This window comes from Habropoda laboriosa, unplaced genomic scaffold (genome assembly GCF_001263275.1).
Source record: "Habropoda laboriosa isolate 0110345459 unplaced genomic scaffold, ASM126327v1 scaffold18, whole genome shotgun sequence".
In the NCBI taxonomy this organism is placed as follows: Eukaryota; Metazoa; Arthropoda; class Insecta; order Hymenoptera; family Apidae; genus Habropoda; species Habropoda laboriosa.
The window spans coordinates 1,085,018-1,108,962 of NW_017100152.1; the positions used below are offsets into that span (position 1 = coordinate 1,085,018).

Below are 23,945 nucleotides of genomic sequence, written 5' to 3' on the forward strand. Positions count from 1 at the left end.
GGGAAACGTCGCTCGCAGGACGATAAAGCAACGACGAGGAGGGCAAGAAGTGGCTACCTCTACTTCCCGCGTTTTCCTACAACGTGCGTGGAAGCCAGCCATGTGTGCACACACGAACATGTCCCTTCCTGCACTGTATATTATCAAGCAAACGAGGTTGTCCGGGGTGGAGCGTGCATTACCCTTGCAACTAATCCCATTTCTCAATGGTACATGCATCACTCACCGCGCTCTGGACTAATCGTCCTTTCGAGGAGGCGAGCGTCGTTCTCGTGTAAATTGAGCAATAACGCCGTAACGTCGGGGACTCGACGATAATTTTCGCGCCGCGATACTGTCGCCGGTAACACGGAAATTTCGTAAATATACGCGTTTCCCTTCCACTGTCCCTTTGACGACCATTCGAACTTCTTTTGAACTGTGAATTCTGATACGTTTCCATACAAGATGTGAAAGATTTTCCTTTTATATCACACTAATTAAATTAACGTTCCCGTGAATATAACGTCAAACTTGTAATGTTGATTAAATGTACTACAATAGTGAAAAGTGTATTCTTTGTTAGCTTGTAAGGCGAATTTCGTGTTCCGTTCTAATAGCCCAAAACTCGGTCCACAGATAAAAGGAGAGTCGAGAGAGAGAGAATACGATGTCGAAATAAATTGAATTTTTCATAATTGAAGTTCGGACGAAATGAAAATTTCATTACAGCATCGACGGGCGAATAAATCGATTAATTTTCTCATAACGCGTGAGGCGCGGAGGGGAGGGGGTGAGGGCGTTCTAATTCAATTTTGCATAAATATCGACGAACGACGTAGCATTAATTACCCGGACTAGCATTTAAAGTTAAATTAATTGATAATCAATAGTCGATGGAATTATTGGGCAATTTGGCTGGACGTGGAAGCCTAGCAAAGTGCCGGCTGGTTAATTCAAGCAAACGTTAATCCACGAAACGTAGTATTATTCCGTTTAATTTCCATCTGGCCAATTACGCGCAATTCCAAACACTGCATCTTTCATGAGACGCGTATCAATCACAGATATTCTCATCGAATTTCGAATATTCCGAACCGTAATTAATAACTGTGATCATTATTAAGAAATTCCATCGATAACTCGAATTTCTCGAAATCGTAATTAGAAACGTCAGGTCGCGAAGGACGTTTCGAGCGTGTCGCGTCGCGTTTCGTTCGGGGGGTTCCAGTGTGTCACAGAGGCACGTCCGATGCAAATCTGCACGCGATACTCCGTATCTGGCGAGCAATGTCGCTCAGATACATATCCAAACTTCGAAATAGTTGTTCCGCCCACGTGTCTAACGCGAATGTCGTTTGCATACTTGACCAGTGTCCGCCGATTTCTTTGCCAACGTGGTATTCGACGCGCGCGAATAATTCGAGAGTATCAGCGTCACTGTCGCTTACCCGCGTGGCCTCTGGTTTATCCGGACAACTATTAGAATAGTTTTCACGCTGAAACTTGTTGCCCTGTGTGTCGTACAACTTTCGAAATTATTAAATTGCTTAGTATCATAGCGAACGTGGTAATTTCACGTTGTCAGTAATGATATCCAATGGTAGAGAAATGGAGCAACAGGTTTTTCTGTGAAAAAGATGAACCGATGCTTTTCTGATTGTATCGGTAGCAATAACGCTGTCTGGAATATGTCGAAAATCTGAAATGTTGTACCATAGAAGAGGTTAAGAAGGTTCGTACAATTTCCGCTTTACATAATCCATATCTCAGCGATGGAAAGTTGCATCGAGTTGCCCCCTTCGTATTAAAACTTTTCTCCGTGTCTCCGTATATCAATTTCACGAGTTCCCGAGAGCGTGGCAGACACGAGAAACGTAAAGAGTCATGGATTTATACGTTCGATATGTCGGCTGTCGGTGTTCGTTCAGTTGTTTGTCGCGCGGAAGGGAAATGGAAAGCTCTGACGGTTTCCAGGAAGAGAACTTTCCTATGCATGGCTCCCCTAAGATTCACGCGACAATCTCACGTTCCTCCTTACATAATGCAACGACGAACTTGGCAATTTCGCGGATGAATTCTGCGAAACTGTTGATTGCTGTCTTTCAAAGGCACTGAGCCATTAGATACCATAAATTATTTCCTAATGAGCTCCTTCAATCCTCGATATTCCCAGTGCGCCTCCACTAAGGACAAAGAGTTTACAAGCGCGGCGGTCTTTCGAGATTTATTCCATTGATTTACAATCAAATTTTTTTGAATAGCCAAACGTGATACTATGTAGTACATCCAAACAATTTACAAACGACTACTTTGCTTATTTTCTTGACAATCTATACCTGTGATTTTCTTGATGATCGATATTGTTCAAATATTCTGCATACTTAACGAGTTGTTTCAAGTCCTCCAGCCAATTACTTTCTGTACCTGTCTATTTTTTCATAGAAAATTATTCTCGGGACAGAATCATTCAGAGTTGCTCAGAGTTATGACGATCTCGTAATTGAAGGGCTTACGTGGAACTGCACGTGCGTTTCTGGAAACCAAAAGTATCCAGCCTCCAACACTATTCCTCCAACTACAACGAGAGAATTCGAGGTTGTATCGCGAGATCCACCGTGGCGGACGAGTTTTCCGCGTCTTTCGATATAGAGCTCCTCTGAACATCGTTTCGTATTAACGTTAATGCAATACGGTTATCGTTGAGTAACTTCTACGCCGGTGAATCGTTTATGCCCGTTATTATCCGCTTCCTTATTTTCCCTGTTCTTCTTCCGTTCTGTGGTTTCCGTTATTACGCTGGAAACGAGGCTATTATCGAGCCGACTTTTCCTCCATGAATGCTGACGATTGTCATGAAACTACGTTTCAAAGTTGAGAATTATCTAACCACGTTTCAGAAACGAGGTGTACCGTTGTATTATTATTGTGTCGTGCGAGATTAATTAGTTTTTCTTTTCGTTTCGTCGCTAATTCACCACTGTTTCATAGCTTACATTCGTGGCTCATTAAATTTTTTGTCGCGACAAACTAACGGCAACCAGTGGCGGAATATTTTAACGAGATTTGTTCGAGATACGCGAGACACTCGTGAGAACAGAAACGAATTATCAGATAGTTAACTCAATTTTAATCAAAATTGTTGGCTAATGAGTTTCGCTAGCCGTGTTATGAAACTTTGGGGAAATTCGTGCAATCGAACGTGCCATTTGAACTATGTATTACCTTTCTCTCAATCTTTCTACATAAGCTGCGTTTAAATTTCAAGAGTTCTCAGATATATTTTTTCATTTTTCCTACATGCATGTATAATAGTTTAAATCGCTATTACCCTTGATGCTTAAAAGGTATTGGTGTGAAGAAGAAAAAGAAATTATTTTCCTGACGAGAAACGAACGGGGGCTGGAAGGTGAGCGGTATTTCTTGAGGAAACAGCGTGGTGTGCACGTGTTTTAAGCAGTTTTTCCATCGAGCTAAAGCTCCTCGTTGCCTGTTCCGACCTGGTCCATTATGGAAATTCATTAAATCCTGGCCATTCGAATTCACCCCCCGCCCCCAGCTCCCTCCTCCGCTCGAATGTAAATTTTCGACCTTCCAATTCCATAATTACTTTCGCATAATACGCATTTGCAGGGATGTTAAATCTTCGAGTGTTCGCGCGCATAAATATGTATGATTTTTTTCGCCCTCATTACTATTATACGCTTTTAACGCGTTTAAACAGCGGGCAATGCACATTGTACGCGTAAAAAGTCCAAATGAGGGACATCAGTCGCAGTGACGAGATTTTTTTGCGTTTCACATCGTCTAAATCACACGTCAGGTCGCATGAAATGACTATTGGCGCAACAATACGGTAATTAACACTCCCCGGTAGTGCATGGTAACATTGGTAATTTTATTAGTGAACCACCTGACATCGCAATATCAATTTATAAGAATATAATAACCCATGTACACTTCAATTTACAGTACACGCGATGCATGCAAACCACCGTACAAATTCGATTGGACGAAATTCATAATTAATTTCACTGGTAAATTAACAAAACTGAAATTTTCGATACGTGAAATGTTTACGTTTCACGTTCCGCTCGATTCTCCTGTTTCCATTCGAACCAACATGTAAAATCGTGGCTCTCCGAGAAATCAGATCGAAATTTGTCTTCTTACACGTGATCCAAGTCAAACAGAAACTTTTCAGAATGGAGGAACTCCTGAAAACTTGGGGCATACCCTTCGAGTCCCTATTGGAAATTACGCTTCCAGTCAAAAGTCATCCATTCTCATTTTCAGATGACAGTATTTCCCCTCCCTTTCATCTCTGCGTCGGAACGAAAAACTGTACGCAAGAAGAATGATCGACAGACGTCGAAAGGCATCGATCTCTCTTCGCCGTGATCACGAAATTACCGGGTTTCATTAATCTTGCCTGTCCCTGGCCACTTCATCAGCGTGGATTAATCCTGCACGCGTTGCTTTCAATGTCTCATTAGTTACATTATTACGGTGACATCCACGTGCATAAATGGCCGGTGGCGCGCGGGAGGCTTTGTACTCTGCGATGAATGATTGAAATCAGCGGAAAGAGCGTGAGCCATAGAAGGAGAGTCAGCCACGTCGATCGATAGGATATCGTGGGCTTAGACAATAATTAGGTGAAAACATCGATGTACCCACCTCCACCTACTACGCTACCACCTCGATCGGATTATCGATTGTATAATACTAGCCGGTGCACGGCTGCATGTAAACCGGTCGCGCGTGAGTCACTGGAACACGTAAGGGACTGGTTACAACGTAATATGTGGTCCTCGTTGCGTCGCGTTCCCGCGATTATTACGTGACACACTTGTCCCCCGTGAAGTTCAGTTTGGCGCAGTGATTCTCAACCTGATTGTTCAGAAATTTCAGTGAAATTGCATTATTCAAGATGCAATAAAATATTCAGCAAAAAAGCTACATTTAGGAAAATACGAAAATGTAAAATGACTTTTGTTCATGTTCAATTTTTGCGGTAGATCGGGAACAATGTGTAATTCATTGATTGAAGAGAAGGCGTAGGATTTAAACAATCGAGACATTCAATTAAAAAAATTCGAGGACACAATGAAGGGAAGAAGATGAAAGTGGATGGTGGCTAATCATAATAATTGGGAAACGATTGAAAATCGATTACGAGTTGAAAGAGCAGTCGATCGAGAGCGGCGTAAAGTCAATTCGAACCCGGGGCAAACGAAGACTGTTATTAAATTTATTGTTACAGCGCCATATTTTAGCCGATCGGATCCCTTTTCAAAACCAATATTGTAGCCGCGCAGAGGCGCAACGTTTGTAATTCATCGTTTCGAATATAATAAATCTAGGCTGAATTACATTTACAACGGCGGCGGTTTCCACGGAAACATCATACGTCAACGGGCGTTTGTTATCGAACGAAAAATATCACGGAATATCTATTCCCCTTTTAAATTATTTTTCTGTCGTTTATCTTTCGATTGAAATGTTTAACCTCTGGATGAGTTATCATTTTCAAAGCTACTATTATCTAATATGGTACTCTTAATTATTATTTCAATTTTATTCTCTATACCGGATAAAAAATTGATAGAATATGTCGATCTATAGCAATAACGATTGTTTGGATATACAACAGTAATCAAATCGTCCAATAAACCAGTAGTAGTTATACTATTTGACGAGCAGCATAGTCAAACAGATTGTACGGATTATTGGGTGCAAATATTGATTAACCTATTATTCCTTTTGCTACTGTGTCACTTGTAAACGATGATAGAAGAAGCATCGTAGCCGAAATTCTGAAGTACATACATATTTCGAAGAAGGGAAGTGAAATTTTGGAAATTTTGAAGATAGACTTCTTAATCTAAGAAAAGCAGAATTTTTTAATTTTATACTACAGGAGGTTTGATAAAAAAAAATCCCTGGACTAGCGTGATAAAATTTCGTTAACGAAAAATGATTCTAAATTAAGATGGTCTCCTTTAGAATAGTCACAAGAATGATCGTGTCATCGAGATTAACTCACTTTAGATCAAAGAACGTTCGATTTTCATTTAAGCCTCTCTCATGTGAAATCTCATCTGCTTTCTGTTTCAGGGTGTTCAAGATGAGGCTCACAAGGGATACAAGCTTATTCCACGAGAACGTCGTTTTCGAGGGGTCGAACGGCCGACAAATTGCGTTCGATCCGCTGCACGCCTACAGTGGAACACTCGAGGGTAAGCAGAGATCTTGTCAGAATTTCTTCTCTTCTTTTTCTCTTTCTTGCGGGAACTAGGGTGCTGCGAGACGAACGGCGAAAAGACGCTAATAACACGTGGATCATTCATTAAAATGAAAACGCGACACGGCCACGAACATTAAGTGAAAACTGGCGTGAAATAGGGAAGGAGGGTGTCGCGTTTGACATTTTCACCTTTTAAACACGGGACACGCTCGGTTCGTTATCCAGGAATTTCGCGGAATTGCACGGTGTTTGGTATCAAAGCGAAAAGAAATAATTGCATGGGCGGACTTGCTTTCGCGCGAAATTACATTACCGCCCCGACGAAATATTCCGCACCGCCGGTGGGAATGGGTAGAGGGGACGGGGAGTGGGTGAAGGTCTGGAGAAAAAGAACCACTCGTTCCATTTAATTTTAAGGTGAACAATTTTCGTTAGCACCGCGTTATTCGTCGCCTAATAATTCAATTACTCATTCACCGATTGCCTTGAATACTTCAATCCTACGAACTCTTCGTAATTTTTACGCGTTCCACCTCTTGCCTGACAATATCGAGTCACATTGTAGGTTATTAAAAAGACCAGTTGTACGCGTAATAAATTTTAATGTCGTTTCCAATCAGAGTTGGGAATTTTTTAAACATAAGAATTGTTAAATATAAATTCTACGTGATGTTTTACCTTACTTTCTTTTTTTCACGTATAAAAATGGTGTAGTTGAAGGATTAAACACTGTGGAAGGAAGTATATCGTGGAGAAAGATACAGCGGAGGGTAAGCAGAACTTCGAACTTCGAATCGGACGCATCTGACGAGAAATTCACGCACGAACTCTGATGAAAGCGCTTCGCGCTTATTCCTGAATTTCCGACGGTGGATGGAGGAAAAAAAGGGGGCGAATTCCGGTTGACCGGTGGTGAAACGATCATTAGGCGATTCCCTTTCTTTCTTTGCCGGGATACTGCTGGTAGTGAAAATTAAAATGCAGACAGGAATCGATTCGCACTCCGTGGTTTGTCTTCGTGAAATATCGCGACGATATGAAGCTGTAATTTTCGAAGGGGTACTTTAAAAAGATTTATTTTCATCAAGAGATCCATTGATCCCAATCAAATCAAATATTACCACAAATTTATCGTAAGAGATTTTGGAATAGATAGAAGGTTGAGAAATATTTCATCGCTATGCTACCGTTCGTCAAATATCGCCGGGGTCATGTTTTTCATTTTCCAGTATCGCGACGAGCAGCCGGCAATATTTTTTAATACAATGCAGCGTCAGTTGTCGCGAACAGATGGTACACTGCGTCGAGATTCAAGTCACGCGGACGTTTCTCGCGGGTTTTATTCGATTACATCAATTTTAAAACTCCGCCTGCCTACCTGCAACCCCGCAGTATGACACGTAACGAAATTTCAATAACGTGTAACATAATTACACGCGCGTGCGTTCGAATACATCGGAAACGTTCTATCGTCGCGAAGCGATGTGCACGGTGCTCGCCCCTTTTTTCGCCTCCGGGTCAAGCTTCGGAGTCGAGTTTTCAAAAAACCCGATAAACTCTTTTAGAAATTCCCGTACGAAATCCACGGCCAATTAATTTCCAGCGCACACGCGACGACTTGCTCCTTTCCTCGACTTTTTTCACCAGCACAAGAACCACCAGCCTATCGTTCACCCACTCTCCCATATCCCGTTGTGCAATTTCTTGTTTTGCACCCCCGTGCCTCTTTTTTTTTTCTCTCGCCTCACTCTTTGTTTATTCCATTCTGCCTTTTTCCTTTTGTTTCTCCTTCTTTTCTGTTCTTTTTTCTATTTCGCGTATCCCTCTGTTTGCTTGTGTACCGCACTCCTCTCCCCTCCGCACCCTTCCAGTCGCCGGAGTCCCCTTCTTTTTGTGTTCGTTACCATCCCCCTCGTGGCAACGATACAGCAAGCCAAGTGGGTTATTGGATGGTTTCCAATATGCCAGCCCGCTCGACCACTGCGGTACTTTATGCGTCCTCATATCATTTCCACGGTTTTTACGAGGTGACGTTGCCTGGCGCGGAGGGGCGAGGAGAAGGAGGTTGGTTGGCTTGACAACAACTAGGATAATTTTTCAGAAAATTTTCGACGTTGCTCGATTGCCTGCAAGTTATTCGGGACACTTCAAAGGGGGAGTTATTACGTGTTTTACATGATTTAATTGTAGTTCCTTCCTTTGACCGTTGGAAATTGTCGGAAATTGTCAATTTATGCAAGGCATTTTTAATAATCGTGCAAGTGCAGTGAACAAAATATACGTATAGCGAATTAAGGAATAATTTCGAAATAATTATAATAAACATATAAATAATAAATAATAATTTCGAAATAATTTCTTCAAATTTGTGATTAAATGAAAATACATCACGAACCACTATTTGAATAGAATTCACGTTGACGTTGTGTGTAAGGTAGTTGAGAGAAAAACTTGAGAAATTTGTATTTCGAAAGAATGGACAGAGGTTAAAAATTCTTTGAAATGAGAGTAGTATAGGAATGTTGGGGTGTAACAGGTATTTCACCAAAATTCATAACAATAACGATTATATTTAATAACAAAGGCTTAAGAATAACAATAACGCAATAATGTCTCTATAACTATTGTCTATGACTGTAGCTCTGTAATTCTCGCTCTATGATACTTTCTCAATGATACTCTCAAGACTCTTGCTCTCGGAGTCACTCGTGCGCTTCTCATTCACCCAGTTTTATGCTTTCACTAGCACATTCTCTCTTTCTTTATTTCTCTGTATCTTTCACTCTAGGCAGACATTCTTAAAACGTATTCAGTCGCGTCCACCAAAATCTAGTATTCAAATTCAAGTATTCTTCGTTCACGCAGCTATCGCTCTCGGCTAAACATTCACACTGTTAGAGTTTAGCTTGCCGAGGTTTATGACATGGAGCAGGCAGGCAGTTATCTTTGAGACCTTTGTTGAATGCGCGTACCATCCGTGCACCAGCATTAGGATGGTACGTGACAAAATTAGTTTTTCCCTTTTTCACCTTTTTAATCATGTTTCGCTAGTTCATAGAATTTAGGACTCGGTAACACAGACCATGTCATAAACCCCAAAAACCGAAGCGGTGACCTGGCGAAAGACGACGTCACCAAGTCCGGGGTTTTTTTCCTAACGGTGAACAGTTAGTCACCCCCATCTCTCCCACTTTCTCTCGGGAAGAACCCAGTTCTCCTTCCAGAAAAGACGCAATGGAAGGTAGGACACGAGGAAAGGGAAACGGGAGTGCTGGGACCGGACAGGGTTTTTAGAGGAGTAACAGAAGAGAGATTACAGAGACAAGACAGTCAGAAGCGTCACTCATTACTACGGTCCCAAAGCCATTATCAATCTTTGGGTGGTCCTTCAAGAAAACTATAGACGGCACGTAGTGCAATATTCAGGGCTCGAGTACACCCTAACACACACGAAATTCAATAGCGCGTCTTTCTCTCGGTTTCAAACACTCTCTTAAATATTTATATTCCTAATGTAATTTTAGCACTTCCACAGCAGTAATGAAAAATAAGAACCATATTTAACATAGAATGCAAACTCTCGGAGAGAAATTGAACTATCGTTCTGAGAAATTATAAAGTGATAGAATGTAAAAAGGAAGTATAAGGTAGTATCGTGAAGTGGCAATCGTTGAGGAACTTCAAAAAAAGTGTGGAGAAAATAAGGAAAATAGCGAGAAAAAAGGATGCGGATGAGAGAAAATAGAAGGAAATGCAAAATACGTGGAAATAAGAAGTTGATTCTCCTTGGAATCCCGCAGACGCGTGCAAACACGTGCACGGAAGTCAAACAGCGAATACGGAACGCTAATATGAGCGCTCAAAATTCAATGTACCGTTGCAAACCTAAGCACACGAAGCAGCGTACGTTAACAGGCTCTCGCGTAAAAGCGGTATACACACTCCGCGAAGGAGCAAATCGAGTTGAAAATCCGAAACTTTGAAGTCCCTTCGTCGTTCGCGCCTCAAAACTCCTCTCTGTACACCCTATACGCTATATATGCAACGCGTCTCTCTGTATTTGCCCTTGTGTATCCTGCTACACGTATTGGCAACAAGTACAGCCGTTTCGCCAGCAGTACACCTTCACCTCTACGTTTATGGGTGGGTTGCACGGAGTTGCCCTTAGGGCTACATCGCACCGAAACGTAAGAAAGTCCGTTCGTTTCCCCTTTATGCTCTCCGACGAATATAAAATATAAAAACCCGTATTTTTGCTGGGACACCGTACCGGGCTACGTAATACGGCATTTTCGACGCTGAAAGCGTGAAAATTGAAAGATGCAGTTCTAAATTTCATCGGTACGTGAATTTTTTCGCAAGCAAAAGAACACAGAAAAAACGTCAAACTCAGAAAATTCTGTTGGCATAGTTTGTTTACGGTAGTACATAAATTTGCGTACGTTCGTTCATAAAAGTGTACAAATTACGCAAACTCGTACTGGTATATTTCTTACTTTCTGCTTTTGCTTTTCCAATTTCCATGCTCATCAAATAATAGTACAGTTAATCCTCGATAAATCTATTGTTAATCAGAGTGTGTGGTAATTGGTATATTCTTTTTTTAAACGTATGAGGTGCAAACGATCGTGTCGTAGTCGATTAAAGATTTGCTCAGAAGCCGAAAGTTCGGGGTGGAACTTCTCCATTAAAGCGACGATACCTCGGTTATTCGAGAATTTCATAGAATATAGGAAATTCGTCAGTATAACCGGCATCAATATTCATGACGCGGTGAAATAAATGTATTGCTCTTAGACGGGAAGCGAGGAGGTAGCTGTGATTAAAAGTATTATGCGTTCATACGGGAAAAAAGAAAAATTGGCCGGACGATACATTTTTCTAATTACAACTTTAAAGAGCCGGTAAATTCTGCAGGATTTTCTCCTGAAAATACGTTCGAAATAAACGAAGTGACACCAAGGGACGAAAGATCAAAATTGAAAACGAAGCGGAAAATATTTCTCTTTTATTTACGGATAAAATCACAAAAATTCTGCCATTACGAAGTGTATCGAAATATTAAAAATGTAGTTTACATGAAATTGTTCTTCTAAAAACCGCGTAACACAGAAGAGAATTGATATTAATTTGGTATTAATGCTGCCGCTTTCACAAACATCTGTCTTTGGTTTTGGTCGAAATCCAGCGTATCGTTATTACGCTGAATAGAAACGCGCCAGTTCCGCCAGAGCTCCGTATTTATTAACTACGTTACGTTATTAATTAAACTTGTTGCGCATGTACACCAATCAATCATTGAATTTTAAGAACAACGCTATTCATTTCCGTTTAATACATTTAATTATGTTTGATCCGTTAAAATCTCCGCTTATGTTTTTCAACGATGGAAATAATAATCGCAACGGTAGGGAGAAAGAGAAAGAGAGGCTGCGTATTAATTTTAAATATACAGAATCATTAAACATTGTCGAATATCATCGGGGTCAAAACATTTCATACGTATCTCCTACCTCATCGTTTATTTGTAATCCGGGGAGATCGATCAAGCAAATAATTACCGATCACGAGAAAAGTATCCAGGAAATATAAATAAAGCCAGTTTGGAAACAAAGTTGAACCCGTGCTGAAATTTCTACACGGAGGCTGGGTGTAGCAAAGATTCATTCTATTCACTGAGAAATCTCTACCTCGTTACGGAAAAGCCAGACGGATCCCTAAATCAATGAAATTTCGTCGGAGAACTCGTCGTGAGCTTGGTCTGTAAAATTCGCGGCTAACGAACCCGAAGAGCGCGAAACAAGGTTTCAATTTACGCTCAGGTCCAAGCAAATCCCCCGGATAGCTCTGTCAGCGTTTCCCCGGTCTAATAAAAGGCGTTTACCGCTTGACTCGTCACCTTCTTGCAAGGAATTAGCATCGAAACGATGAGTTTGTCGCAACCGCGAGGGAAGGCGAGGATCTCTGAACGAATGACGATCGTACAATAACGTTTCCCTGGCGCTAGTGCGTCAAAACAGCTATTTTGCAATCTACATCCGCTGTTCGCGGACCAGGGACCAATTTTAATCATCTAAGAGTTGAGCGGAACGGAGAAAGAAACGTCGTGGAGCAGAACGGGGACGGAGACGAGGGAACGTCACTTACGAGGAATTGCAATTTTCTCTAAAGACCTCAGGAAGACGGAAGAACGACCCATCCGTACGCTCCGCTCCCCTCCAGTGCTGGTGTCGGCCGAATTCTACGCCGTTGTGCACATCTCCACCGAGCCATTTGTCCAATTTCCATTTTGCGAACGGTTTTCATCGACTACCGCCCCCCTTCTATGTCTCTAACCACCTGGAAGAGGCTTCTAGTTGGTGGTTTGAGGAATTTAAGCTTTTATGCACCGCTGTTGAGTGTTCTGAAGGCTGGAAAAATATGGAAGCGGTTGTTGGGATCGCGTCCATTAGAGAAGAACAGACTGCGGTGGTAACTGGAGCATGGAAGGGATAACTTCCGGTTCCCGGCTGACTTGGCGAAGCTGGATACTCTCTGGTGCGAGGTTAGGTCCCTTACGGTGGGGGTATCGCTTTACCGAGACATTTCGTTAGAAACGACGCGTCTTAATTACGTTGTCGAGCCACTGGGACGATGGGCTAGTTCCTCTGACAGGATTCTGGCGTTGAGAATTGTCCGGAGACGTGTACCAGGAATCAGCTCAGGTACTGCCGATGGGCTTAATGTTCATGAGCTAGGAAGACGTGATTTATTCGCTCCTTGACTTGTGTAGATGATTCTTCGACTGGGTAAATATACTCGGTATCTGTAGAATTTGGGAATCCTTGAGAACTGCTGGCAACCAAAGCATCAAACTTCTACAACCAAAGAAACGTCTTCTAACGAAAATAGAATTGATGTGCTCGCATACGCTGTTCTACCCAGCATTTGAAATAACCTCATCGAAGCATGTTCATCGCATCTCTACCAACATCTAGCTAAGCAAAGAAGCAGACACTAATAGAAATCGCGGAGGAACTGCATCTCTTGGACGATTTATTCGTCTGGCCGAGCCGAAATCGTCCATTTATAATTAGCAGAGAGACAAAGACAGAAGCGGAACAGGCATGGATGCTGAGGATGGAGAGAAGAGGCAGGGTGCACGATACCTTTGAGGGCTATACGTCTCTCGTTATGAATGAATCCGGCAATGAGTTGGCACGGTACCAAAGGATTTCCAGGTGGCCGCGAAATTAAGCTCGACCCCAAGCTGAAACCCTCGGCTGCAATCTATGCTTCACTGAATTTACTGTCCTCCACTTCCACGACCCGTAGACGACTTCTACCACCACCATCGTCCAACCTTTCTCTCACCCTCTCTCTGTCTCTCCATCCGTTGCAACCGCCGTAACAATCCCTCCCTTCCGGTGTTCCAGTCGGCGCGCAGCCACGCTGAATCCCGTGGAAGCGTCGTTTCTAGCCTTCGTCTCGAAGTAAGTCCTGCCAGCTGCTACCAGGGTGATTACTTCTTCATATTTTACGCTCCGCCGACCGCCGCTTCTCATCATCTTGTCCGCCATGCTTTCGCGAAGTTTGCTCGAATGCTTTACCCCCCGTTGTGGCGCGCGAAGAGAGGTCAAGTTGCTTCTTACAGCAGAGGAGGCCTCCTCTTCCGGTTGTTAATCAGGCAGACATGCCTTCCTTCAGCAAGAAGGGGATGAAAATTGAATCGAGGTCGATCTTTATCGACACTTTCTTCTCATCCCTAGCTATAATCTTTTTCTCTTTAATATTATTCGATATTATTATCATTACTATTGTTTTGAAATGTAGACACAGAACAACTATACTTAGATCTAACCTGAGGAAACGCTTAGACTATTGCTCGCAGATCTAAAGTTAATTGTCGCTTGAATAAATTGCTCCTTGTTTTATTACCGCTACTGTTTCGTTTAATTTCAAATGGAACACATCAAGCTCCCGTTCCATTACCCCCAACCGAATACTGCCAAATAGAAGAAGCGGTTCTGTTCAATTTATCCGGCAGCGTCGACAGTGACAAAACAGCCCCGGAGATTACGCGGAAGGAATCTAAAAGCGAAACGTTCTAATCAAGTTAATGCGTATTTTCCTCGCGTCCGCGGCCCGCTGAATTACAGCCTTGCATTCCGCTCCATGTCGCGTCGTCGGGCTACATCAGCTTTTCGATTCCTTAGTCGATGCCGGACGAATCGCTTGCCTAGACTTTCTACCCTTTAAATTGCCAAACTTGTCCCACGGCAAGACAATTCCTTCGAAATCCTGTCGGTAACATGCTCGCGATTCGACAATTACCACGGTTAATCTTTCCACGTCGATGGCTATGCCGCATAAAAGCTCCGTCGAGGCATCGTTCCCGCATAATAATCTAATGGACCGTTGTGCCATAACTCGAAGCATGAACATCTAAGGAATTGTTAATCTTTCCTGTCTCGTCCACCGTGTCATGGATTCTGCTTGTAATACATAGCAAATTAGGTGTTGCCGCGTAAATTACCTATTGACTGAGCTGAGGTTGCGGAAGCAATTTCCACGCGGGTGCAAGAAGTGACGAATAATAAAGCCGAACTTACGTACTTAACAGAAACTTGAAACTTTGGCTAAAACTTGGCCAAATTTCCCTCTCTGTATCGAGAATAATCTAGACGTTGCAATGTATTGTAGATTGAGTAACGAGTTTGTTCGTCTCAACGAATGCGCACACATTTACGAAAGTGTCGTCTCAAACTGTTGCTTATACTGTTGCAAATATTGCTTAAAGTTAAGGACGATTTAGGGATGTTTCTTTTTCACTTTTCAAAGGAACGAACGCAATATTCATTTTCGATATTCAATGCTACTTTTCTTCCGGAGAAAGGAAAGTGTGAAAGAAATGAGAAAAATGTTCGTGATGTGTATGGTGATAATGCTATTAAAAATAGGTTAAAAGGTTCAATAGTGAAGATTTCAACGCGCCTGGGTTAATCGGAAGAATAAAAATTAGATTGCTTCGAATTAGTCTAGGTTGAAAAAACCGTGGAAGTAATTTAAAAACTTTTGATACACACGATAATTGTTTCCAAAGAAATATCGCCGCGAGTCGACGATGGATAAGAGAAGAAGAGAGAGAGGCATTGTAGGGGTAAGAGAGGTCGTGGGCGGAAACGAATTTCTTCATCTCGAAGAAGGGGAGGATGTAACAGCTGGTGGTAACAGGCTAATTACTTCTTAGCATTTCACGGCTCGCCGAATCTCAGGCGTATTATGCATCCGTGCTGGAGTGCTCCTTGGCCGTTTTCAAGAACTCGTGATTTCCTGCCTCGTGAAAAACCTTCCCTCCGTCACGGTTCGGTGATTACCGACCAGAGACTATTCGTCATTTTTCCTCAGGAGAAAACCCTCAGCCCCCGTCGACTTGCTTGTTGCGAAGCAGCCTTGATTAACAAAGTCATGCGACCGATGCGATATCGTTTGTTAGAATAAATGTGAAACGTGATGTTTCCTTATTTTTCTTCTTTACGTTACGACGAGGAAATCCCGACTATTTTGCGATAAAAGAGGTTCTTTAATGAAATTCTACGTCGGTCCTGCACGGTAAGAACGAACAAATATCGATCAACGTGGCAAGAAAAGGAACGAAGTCTCCGGGCTGGCGTCAATTAAATAATCAGCAGTCCGTGAGTTTAATTGAATGGCAAAAGAGACGCGACATACATAGACACTTTGCGCTCCGCTTCTCACTCTCTCTCTCTCTCTCAAACTTTGCCATCGGGTAGACGCGTTCGATTCACTTCCACCTAATAATCGATAGTCTCTCCTCCGTGGGAAACGGGCCGAGCTCGAAGATTTACGAAGCCACTTTGATTGCTCGGTGATTAATTTTTTAAAGCACAATCGTGGGACTGCTTCTAATTCCCTGGCCCTGTTATTCCTTCCTGATTCTAGCGGCGTTTATTTAATTTGCTCGTTCGTTCTAATTGAGCTCAATTTTCAGACTTTTTTCGGGAGAAGGACACCTTTTACCGATATTAAATAATCGAAGAACGTAAAGGTTAAATGTCGTATCTTACCTAATTCTTCTAAACGAAATTTCATGGACTTAAGTGATCACTAATAAAAAAGAAGAAAAAAATTCATCTACGATAATGATAATACGATTTCACGGTTGCGAGAAAACCTCGACCCCAAGCTCATCCACTTTACCCTGGCAACAGCTGAACGATCGACACTGATTAAAATATATATGTGTAAATGCGAAAGAACGTATACAGGAGGCTAGATGAACGGAGCCGTGGCTGAAAGGGTTAATAAAGGGCGTCGAAACAGGAGCGTAGCCTCACGGCGCGGCTTAGAGCGGCAGCGATAAAAACGTACGAAGCGGTTCATATTCATTTGCCGCTTAATTGGAAATTTATGGCCGCGGGGAATATATTACACGGGTGTATACCGAAACTGTCGGCCGTAACTTCCGTGGCAATGAACTTTAAGCGCGTATCAGACCTCGTCTACTATCCGTTGTCCCTTCGTGAATGTGCTATATGTACGTCTTTTAAAACAGTCAACATTCATTCTTCCCGGGATTCGAAAGTCTCCTTATTCTTGGAGAAATAAATCTGTCGTCTGGGAAAATATATCCAGTAAACAGGAATGATTTTAACACGTCGCGTCTGATCATAAACGTTCCTATACTACTTGACGCGTATGCCATATCGCGTACAAATATCGAAAGTATGCATTGCCTCGTTTAATCCGTAGGTGGTACGTAAAGCTCGTAGGATTAACTGATCGATAGAGCGGCACAAGGGACGAACAGACACGTTTCATCGATTACTAATCCAATGAAAATTAAATGAAACTCTGCTTCCCTCCTTTCGGTGTTTTCCACGCGGCACAACGAAAGCAGTTGTGCCGACGAAGGGTTAACTAAGATCGTAGTCGAACAGAGAAACGTCAAAGTGTATTGAACGATTTTCCGGTTACGTATGTAGAGAAGGAAGGCGGTGGTAGAGAAGGAAGCATACGTTTGAGCGGATTTAATGGGGTATAAAGGCATAAAAATGACGTCGCCGGGAAGAGGGTGAAGGCGAGATACGGTCAGCGTCGGCGGTATTTCATACTAATGGCCAGATGTTGTCACCTCTCGTCGACCAGTTTGTCTTAAGGGATGTACAGAGGGGTCGCGTGAAGGTACTCGACTGCTGGATATTTTTCCACGGCACGAAACGTCGCTCGTGCTCGTAGATAACTTAATTGCGTTCCAGAGGAGAATTTTTTAAACCGACTAAAACCCGACTGGACCTTATCTTAATGGAGGCATATTGTTCACCGTGCGCACGCTGGTTATTAAATTAACTTTGCATCTGATTTGAATAGATATTTGCAAATTAGATGTAACTTAGAGGCTCCTACTTTTTTCCTTGGTTTTTCCTGCCTTGCAAGGAGGAAATTATTACGTTAACATTAATAAATTTTTCAATATTGGGAAAAACAGTTTCTGCAGTGATGGAGTAATCAATATATCCAATCTATGGTAGAAAATATAAGCAACTTTGATCGATCTTCGAAAGAATTACGAGGGAACTTCTCACTTAGAAGCTTATCACTCAGACGAACTTCTCACTCAGAAGGAGTTTACAGAGGCAACTTCTTTCGTCGTTAGATTTTCATCGAATGCCTTCCACGTATCCAATCCGAAAACACGTATTTTTCAATCTCCACGGAAGATTCACTCGGAAAAGTTGGGGAGGAGCGTGGTGAAATTCTAGGCGACAAGCGTCGAACGCCCTAGCAGACGGACGTTCAATCTCGAATTCTCGGCTGTGCTGAAGAAAAGCGGAATCGATAGAAGCCATGAGACGAAAACACGATGCTTCGAAAAGACGAAAGCAGAGGAGGGAGAGGTGGTTTCGGGTGGTTCTCCGCGAAGAAAGAACAACTGTTCACGGTTCGTTTGCAGCGCACAATGCAAACACACGTATACGATACCCGGGCGACAATGGGGCAGATTCGGTACGAACAAGCTTTTCGATGTGGCTGAGATTCTCTCTCGATTGCACGGTTAAGTGGTGGATGCGTTCACGTCAATAAATCTCCAACAGCGAACAAATAGAGAGAAAGGCCGGGAATAATGTTTCCACCCAGCCACTGGGGAGAACGAGTATTAATTTATGCAAATCTGTCGCCCCTTCGAGTCCTACGCGACTCTGTCAAGCGTCGAATTTCACGAAATTGTTACCGCGACGAGTTAAACGCACATTTCAGATCGTTACAAGCATATGAAGTAGCAATTATGAGATTGTTTCGGAGAAGGAGAAGTTTTCAGGACTTCTAGAAATTCAAAGATGTTAAAGAAAGCATTAAAAATCGAGCGAAGACTTTCATTCCGTTAAACATTGGATCTACCACAACAGAAAGACGAAGCACCACAACTGAAGCACGTCTGCTAAATTGTCTTATTTTTACCAGGTAAAATAAACCTGGGAGCGGTTCTTATTTACGAGCAGATGCACGGACAGGCTTCAACCGGAACACCCTGGTCGTTTGTTATTTTTTATCGCGTCCTTTCCGCAATTATCCCGGCAGTTTCGTTATCGCCAGGCCAGACGAACGATATCTCCCCCCCGCCCCTTAATTTTTCGCTTTGGCCCCTGTGGACATGGTCGCGCAATCGTATCACCGCAGCCCCTCGCACCAGAAGATTGTTAGAAGACGCAGATAGAAGCGGCGAAACGCGGTTCGCGGCTCGTAACTTACGAGGAAAGTATAAATTAAACGTCGCGCGTTTACGCTGCTTAGTTAGCGGCGGCGAATAATAAATTCTAATGAAAAGCAACCAGCGCGGCGTCTGCTGTTGCGCGCTCCTACTTTGCGCAGACCCTTTGAAAAGTTCTTAATTGCAGCGACGAGGGCGAAACCCCTTCGTGGCGAACAATCAACCCGCCGTCCCGGTTTTCTTTGCGATTCATTTTCCGCGACTCACATCCGCGTTCGCGGAACGCGAGATTTATTACGCACCACATGCCTGTCTAGATTCTGTACCCTTTTTTGAACAAAAAAGAAGGAATAATTCATGTTAAATGCGATTAAAATTTGTTTGAACTATAAAACGAAGCGATTTGAAAAACTGTCGTTATATACTATAAAGATGCCTAGAATTGCAAAATATAGTAATGTGAAAAATTATTAGGAGATTGGAAAGGACCTCTTACTGCAGGAATAGACGATCCTCTCCATTTCGACTGACGTGGAAGCGACTCCCTTCTAGCGAAATTGTCCATTTCGTACGTCACGTACGTCAACTTGAAGCATAAAGCGATCACCTCGATTGACGTTGAACCAGCGAGGGGATTGTGTATTCGATATCGCGTTATTATTTGCAATAATAACGGCCGACGAAAAGACCGGCTCATATCTCGCATAACTGGATTAGCTTCGACAAATTGAGTTCCTGATTGGCTTGGTCGTTCGATCAAAGTCATCTCTTGTATACGAGCATGTAACATCTAACCGCCAGCACCACATAGTACATGTGTGGTGAACGCGGCAACACGAGTGCACGCTACATTTTGCATACAATTCCAACGAGATTAGTGTTCGCGTAAAACAATCGTAAAGGAGGAGATTGTTCTTTAACAACGAGACGTGAAAATAACGGGTGTAACTAACGTTGTATCGAATCCCTGTTGTACTTCATTTTCGTTCTTGCCACATCACGTCGAAACACATCGTTATCAAATTAAAAACAGGGAAAGAATTCATTTTCCGAATTATCCATATTCTGTGAGTATAGCGATATTTAATTTTCCTCCGTGCCAAAACTTTTCCCATTGGTCGGTACATTTTCTTTAGAAAATAACGCACCCTTGTGCATAGTTTCGTGTCGTTTCCTACATTTTGCGTTCCACAATTACGGTCGAATTTTATTATTACGCTGCGCAATGTTCCCGAGTGTTCGTCTTTTAGGGCACGTTTTCCGGCTATGCCGCCATGTATGTGTATATGTGTGTGTGTGTAACTATTATTACGGCAATTTCAGCCATCCACCGAATGGAGACCATACCGGCTGGCCGCAGCGTAGCATTATTTACTCGCAATTATCTCTTTGACAGAGACGCCTGTACGATGTACGCCGTGTCCCTTCGTATGTCACCAGCGTAACTGGGGCGTAACTGCAACAATGTTAATCGGCTGCCACATCTGGAAATTTTGCGGCTGCATTTTTACTACTTCGATCAGGATTTTGGAACGCGTTTCTCTTGGAAATTTGCGAATATATTTCTATAAAGAAATGTAGGAGAAAAAAAAGCGGTGAGGCGCAAGTAGAATAGAGGCGTATGTAATCAGACACAAGACTCTTACTTTCAAATGCTGGACATTGTGTTTCTTCATATTCGGAAATGTTGTTGGATTTACTGAGGGATTGTTTTGATTCTATTGCGTATAGGAAACAAATAATTATGTATGATCTGTATGATTTAACAATAGATTTGAAGAAGGAAAGCAAACGAAGAAACATAACGAAGCTGCCTGAGCAATATTTCAGCATGGAAATATTTATTGTAAATCGTGCAAAAGTAGGAAAGAAGAGGTGACCCTTCTAGTTGAAAAATTAGCAAGGCAGGTGATTATCGATAATTCATATAATAATGACGTTCATCAACTCAACAAAGCTAACTAGTCGAGCTTAATTAAAACGCATCGTTGCGGTAGGTTTCGTTTTACCGTGGGTATTTCCAGCTGATTGAATCGATCTGATGTCGTTCGTCAGCATGGATATTATGCAATTACAACATATTCGTAGCAGCATTGTTGACGATAAATGTAACGTGATCGCGTTAATCAGTGACCGGGCAGCAGTTGAATACGATGCCCCACGTCGACAAGTATCGAAGTCTGAACCAGTCAATGGTGCGATAATAATTGATATTCGTTTCTACGAGCTTTAATTTGGTGATTGCTGACTCAATATATATATATCGTGAGCAGCACGAAATAAGATATTATTCAATGGGAACGGTAACGAATGTGTCTGGTAGCTGGGAGTACAATATGCGATCGAATGAAAAGCATCCGAATCAACGATCCACGTTTCAATCTGAATGTGTCTGCAGCTGGGAGTACAATATGCGATCGAATGAAAAGCATCCGAATCAACGATCCACGTTTCAATCTGTGGTATCAAAATGGTTCGGAGAAGTGAACGAACGTTTCTCTTTGCGCAGAGGGGAACAAAGGTAGTTCTGGAATGAAACAATCGTCGGAGGAATTTCGAAAACACGAACACGCTGAAAGGTGAGTCGAATCTTCTTGACGAGAAATTAAATACTTGGGATCGGGATTGAATTTTATTTATTGATTACAAATTGGAAATAGCAAAAGGAACTCGTAGAAGTATGTAGAATTACAGTAGACTACGAAAATGCAGGAATTTCCAAGAAAATTTTAATAGTTACTCGTTTTTCCGCTGCATCGATGTGTAATTAATAACGCATAATTGTAGTAATTTCCCCAGTCACTAAGGATAAACGAAGGGAAGTAAAAGGAAGACAGACATCGTGATACGCTTTATAGAATTCCAAAGCAGAGTGAACGTTTCATCTCGAGCTGCAGCGGCTCTTGCTAATTATCAACGATGTGCGACACAGTGTCATCGATTGGGAACATTGAGGAATGGGGCGGGCTTGCTTGCTAGAAGTGCCTACGCAGCTTTGCGTGAACGTTCATCAAGAGACAAAATATATTAGACGGTTCAACGAGGACAACGGATGCCATGAAATTTTACGCAAAATCAAGAACAGCTCTCCTTAAGATAACAAGCTGGACAAAAAGCTTCCTCATCAAGATCTAAAGTTTTCAAGTTTACTTTGCTCCTTCTTTCCTTCCTTCCTTCCTTCCTTCCTTCCTTCCTTCCTTCCTCCCTTCCTTTTGTACCGGTTAAACGAATCGATTAAACGAATCGACGTGGGATATACGTTCCGCTGGAAGAAATAACACAGGGAACGGCTTTCGGGAAATCAAATTTTTACGCTCTGAAACTTCTGAGAAACGTATCCGCCGCGAAATGGGAGGGGGGAAGAAAACAAATGTGCCGTGACCGCAGGGCAGATGATGAAACATTTGTATGGAAAAGTTCCCCGTGCATTTTCTGGTAAACTCGCGGAAGTTTCGCCAGGAATAACGGTGAAATTCCGGCTAGTTCTTTGCCATAATTTCGCCGTATCGATGGATTTATGTTATCCGCGGTTAAATCCTTGCTCTACGCTTGGCTGAATGATAGCTGGAAGTATGCAGGTTGGAAAGAAACGCGAAACTCTCCTTATGCAAACAACACATTGCCACGCTTATTCAGACGAGAATCATAATCAGCTGTTCCTTTCGAAGACAAATTAACACGGTGCATGCGATACGGTGAACGAGTGGAGTAGCTCGACGATGAAGCGGTCGCGTCTGACCATAAACGAGACGTAACTACTGCATACATATTAATGTTACGTTGCCGGGCGGAATGGTAACGATGTTAAGATTGATATGGCCGAATTGCGACGGAATTGAATGTAATAACGATAAGTTATCGAAATTCGTCCAAAAAAAAGATTAACTACGATTTTTAATCAGCTCTATTTGATCGAAATGTACTGAAGTTTTTAGAGACAGCGTAAATACTATATATAGAAAGTTTTTTACACTTAGCGATGCTAGATAATATTTTTTTGGAGGAATATCGGTTGACTCGTTTAGTTATTAACTACTTTCCAAAATCCAACAAATTCCTCGCACGATTGCGCTCGTTACATGTGCAAATAGCGATTTCACGATTTTACTGCTGCAACAAAAGCTTTCGCCTCTGGAATTTTTCTCCGACATACACGGTGCACATTTCGCTGACACTTTAACGCGATTTTTTCACTGTTTCTTCAGCGGTGTTGAAGAAGAAAGAAAGAAAAACAATTCCTCTTTTGGAGACTTCGTTAATTACCCAATAAAACTTTTATTGGCTTTGGATAAATTTTTACAATTTGTAGAAGCATAACATAGCATAACAATAAATCACGTAAATCGTTAGGGTTACACCTGACGAAAACAAAAAAGATACACAAAAAACGTTACCGTTGGAGTAACGAGAAGTTTGCCACTCATTCACCAGAATCGACCAGCAGCCAGTAGTCGAGAAAGGTTGCGTTTTTTTCCATTTCCTACCCGTGGGAGCGATTCGTTGGGCCGGGAAGAGGATTTACGATTATAATTGAGCAGCCGATAAATCAGATGCGCGCGAGAAAACCTACCGGGCTCGAAAGTGGAAGAAATTGGTTACGAAATTGATACCGTGGAAACCAGACGAGTCTGGCCTGAACTTATTATCCGCATACCGAAGAAAGGAAACGAGATACCCTCTTCAAAATAAAGACAGAAAGAAAGAAACAGTGAGAGAGAGAGAGAGAGAGAGAGAGAGAGAAGAAAGTGGATTCAATCGTGAAAAAGCTCGTATCTGTCTGTGTTCTCTTGAATTGGAGTTCAGAGGCCGGATAGACGAGCGCTCGCGTCTAGAAACTGCTCGATATAAAGATATCTAGTAACGAAAGCCAGCCAGGAAAAATTAAGTAGGTTAATATTTGTGTAGGATATCATCAAATTACCCGGCTTCACCGCAGACGCGGTTATTACGAGGGAGGAGAAAGAAAGATGCCGGCGGTTTTTCAGGCAGACGGTGAAAAAGGAATAT

At 42.3% G+C, this 23,945-nt stretch overlaps 1 protein-coding gene across 1 annotated transcript in view; it reads left to right on the plus strand.

Annotated features, from left to right (window-relative positions):
- LOC108575668 (disintegrin and metalloproteinase domain-containing protein 10-like) overlaps positions 1-23,945 on the plus strand; it is a 145,813-nt gene that overhangs the window by 38,621 nt on the left and 83,247 nt on the right. Inside the window, exon 3 of the mRNA XM_017938530.1 lies at positions 6,100-6,221. Within this exon, the coding sequence (XP_017794019.1) occupies positions 6,100-6,221 (122 nt within the window). The remainder of the gene's footprint in view (positions 1-6,099; positions 6,222-23,945) is intronic.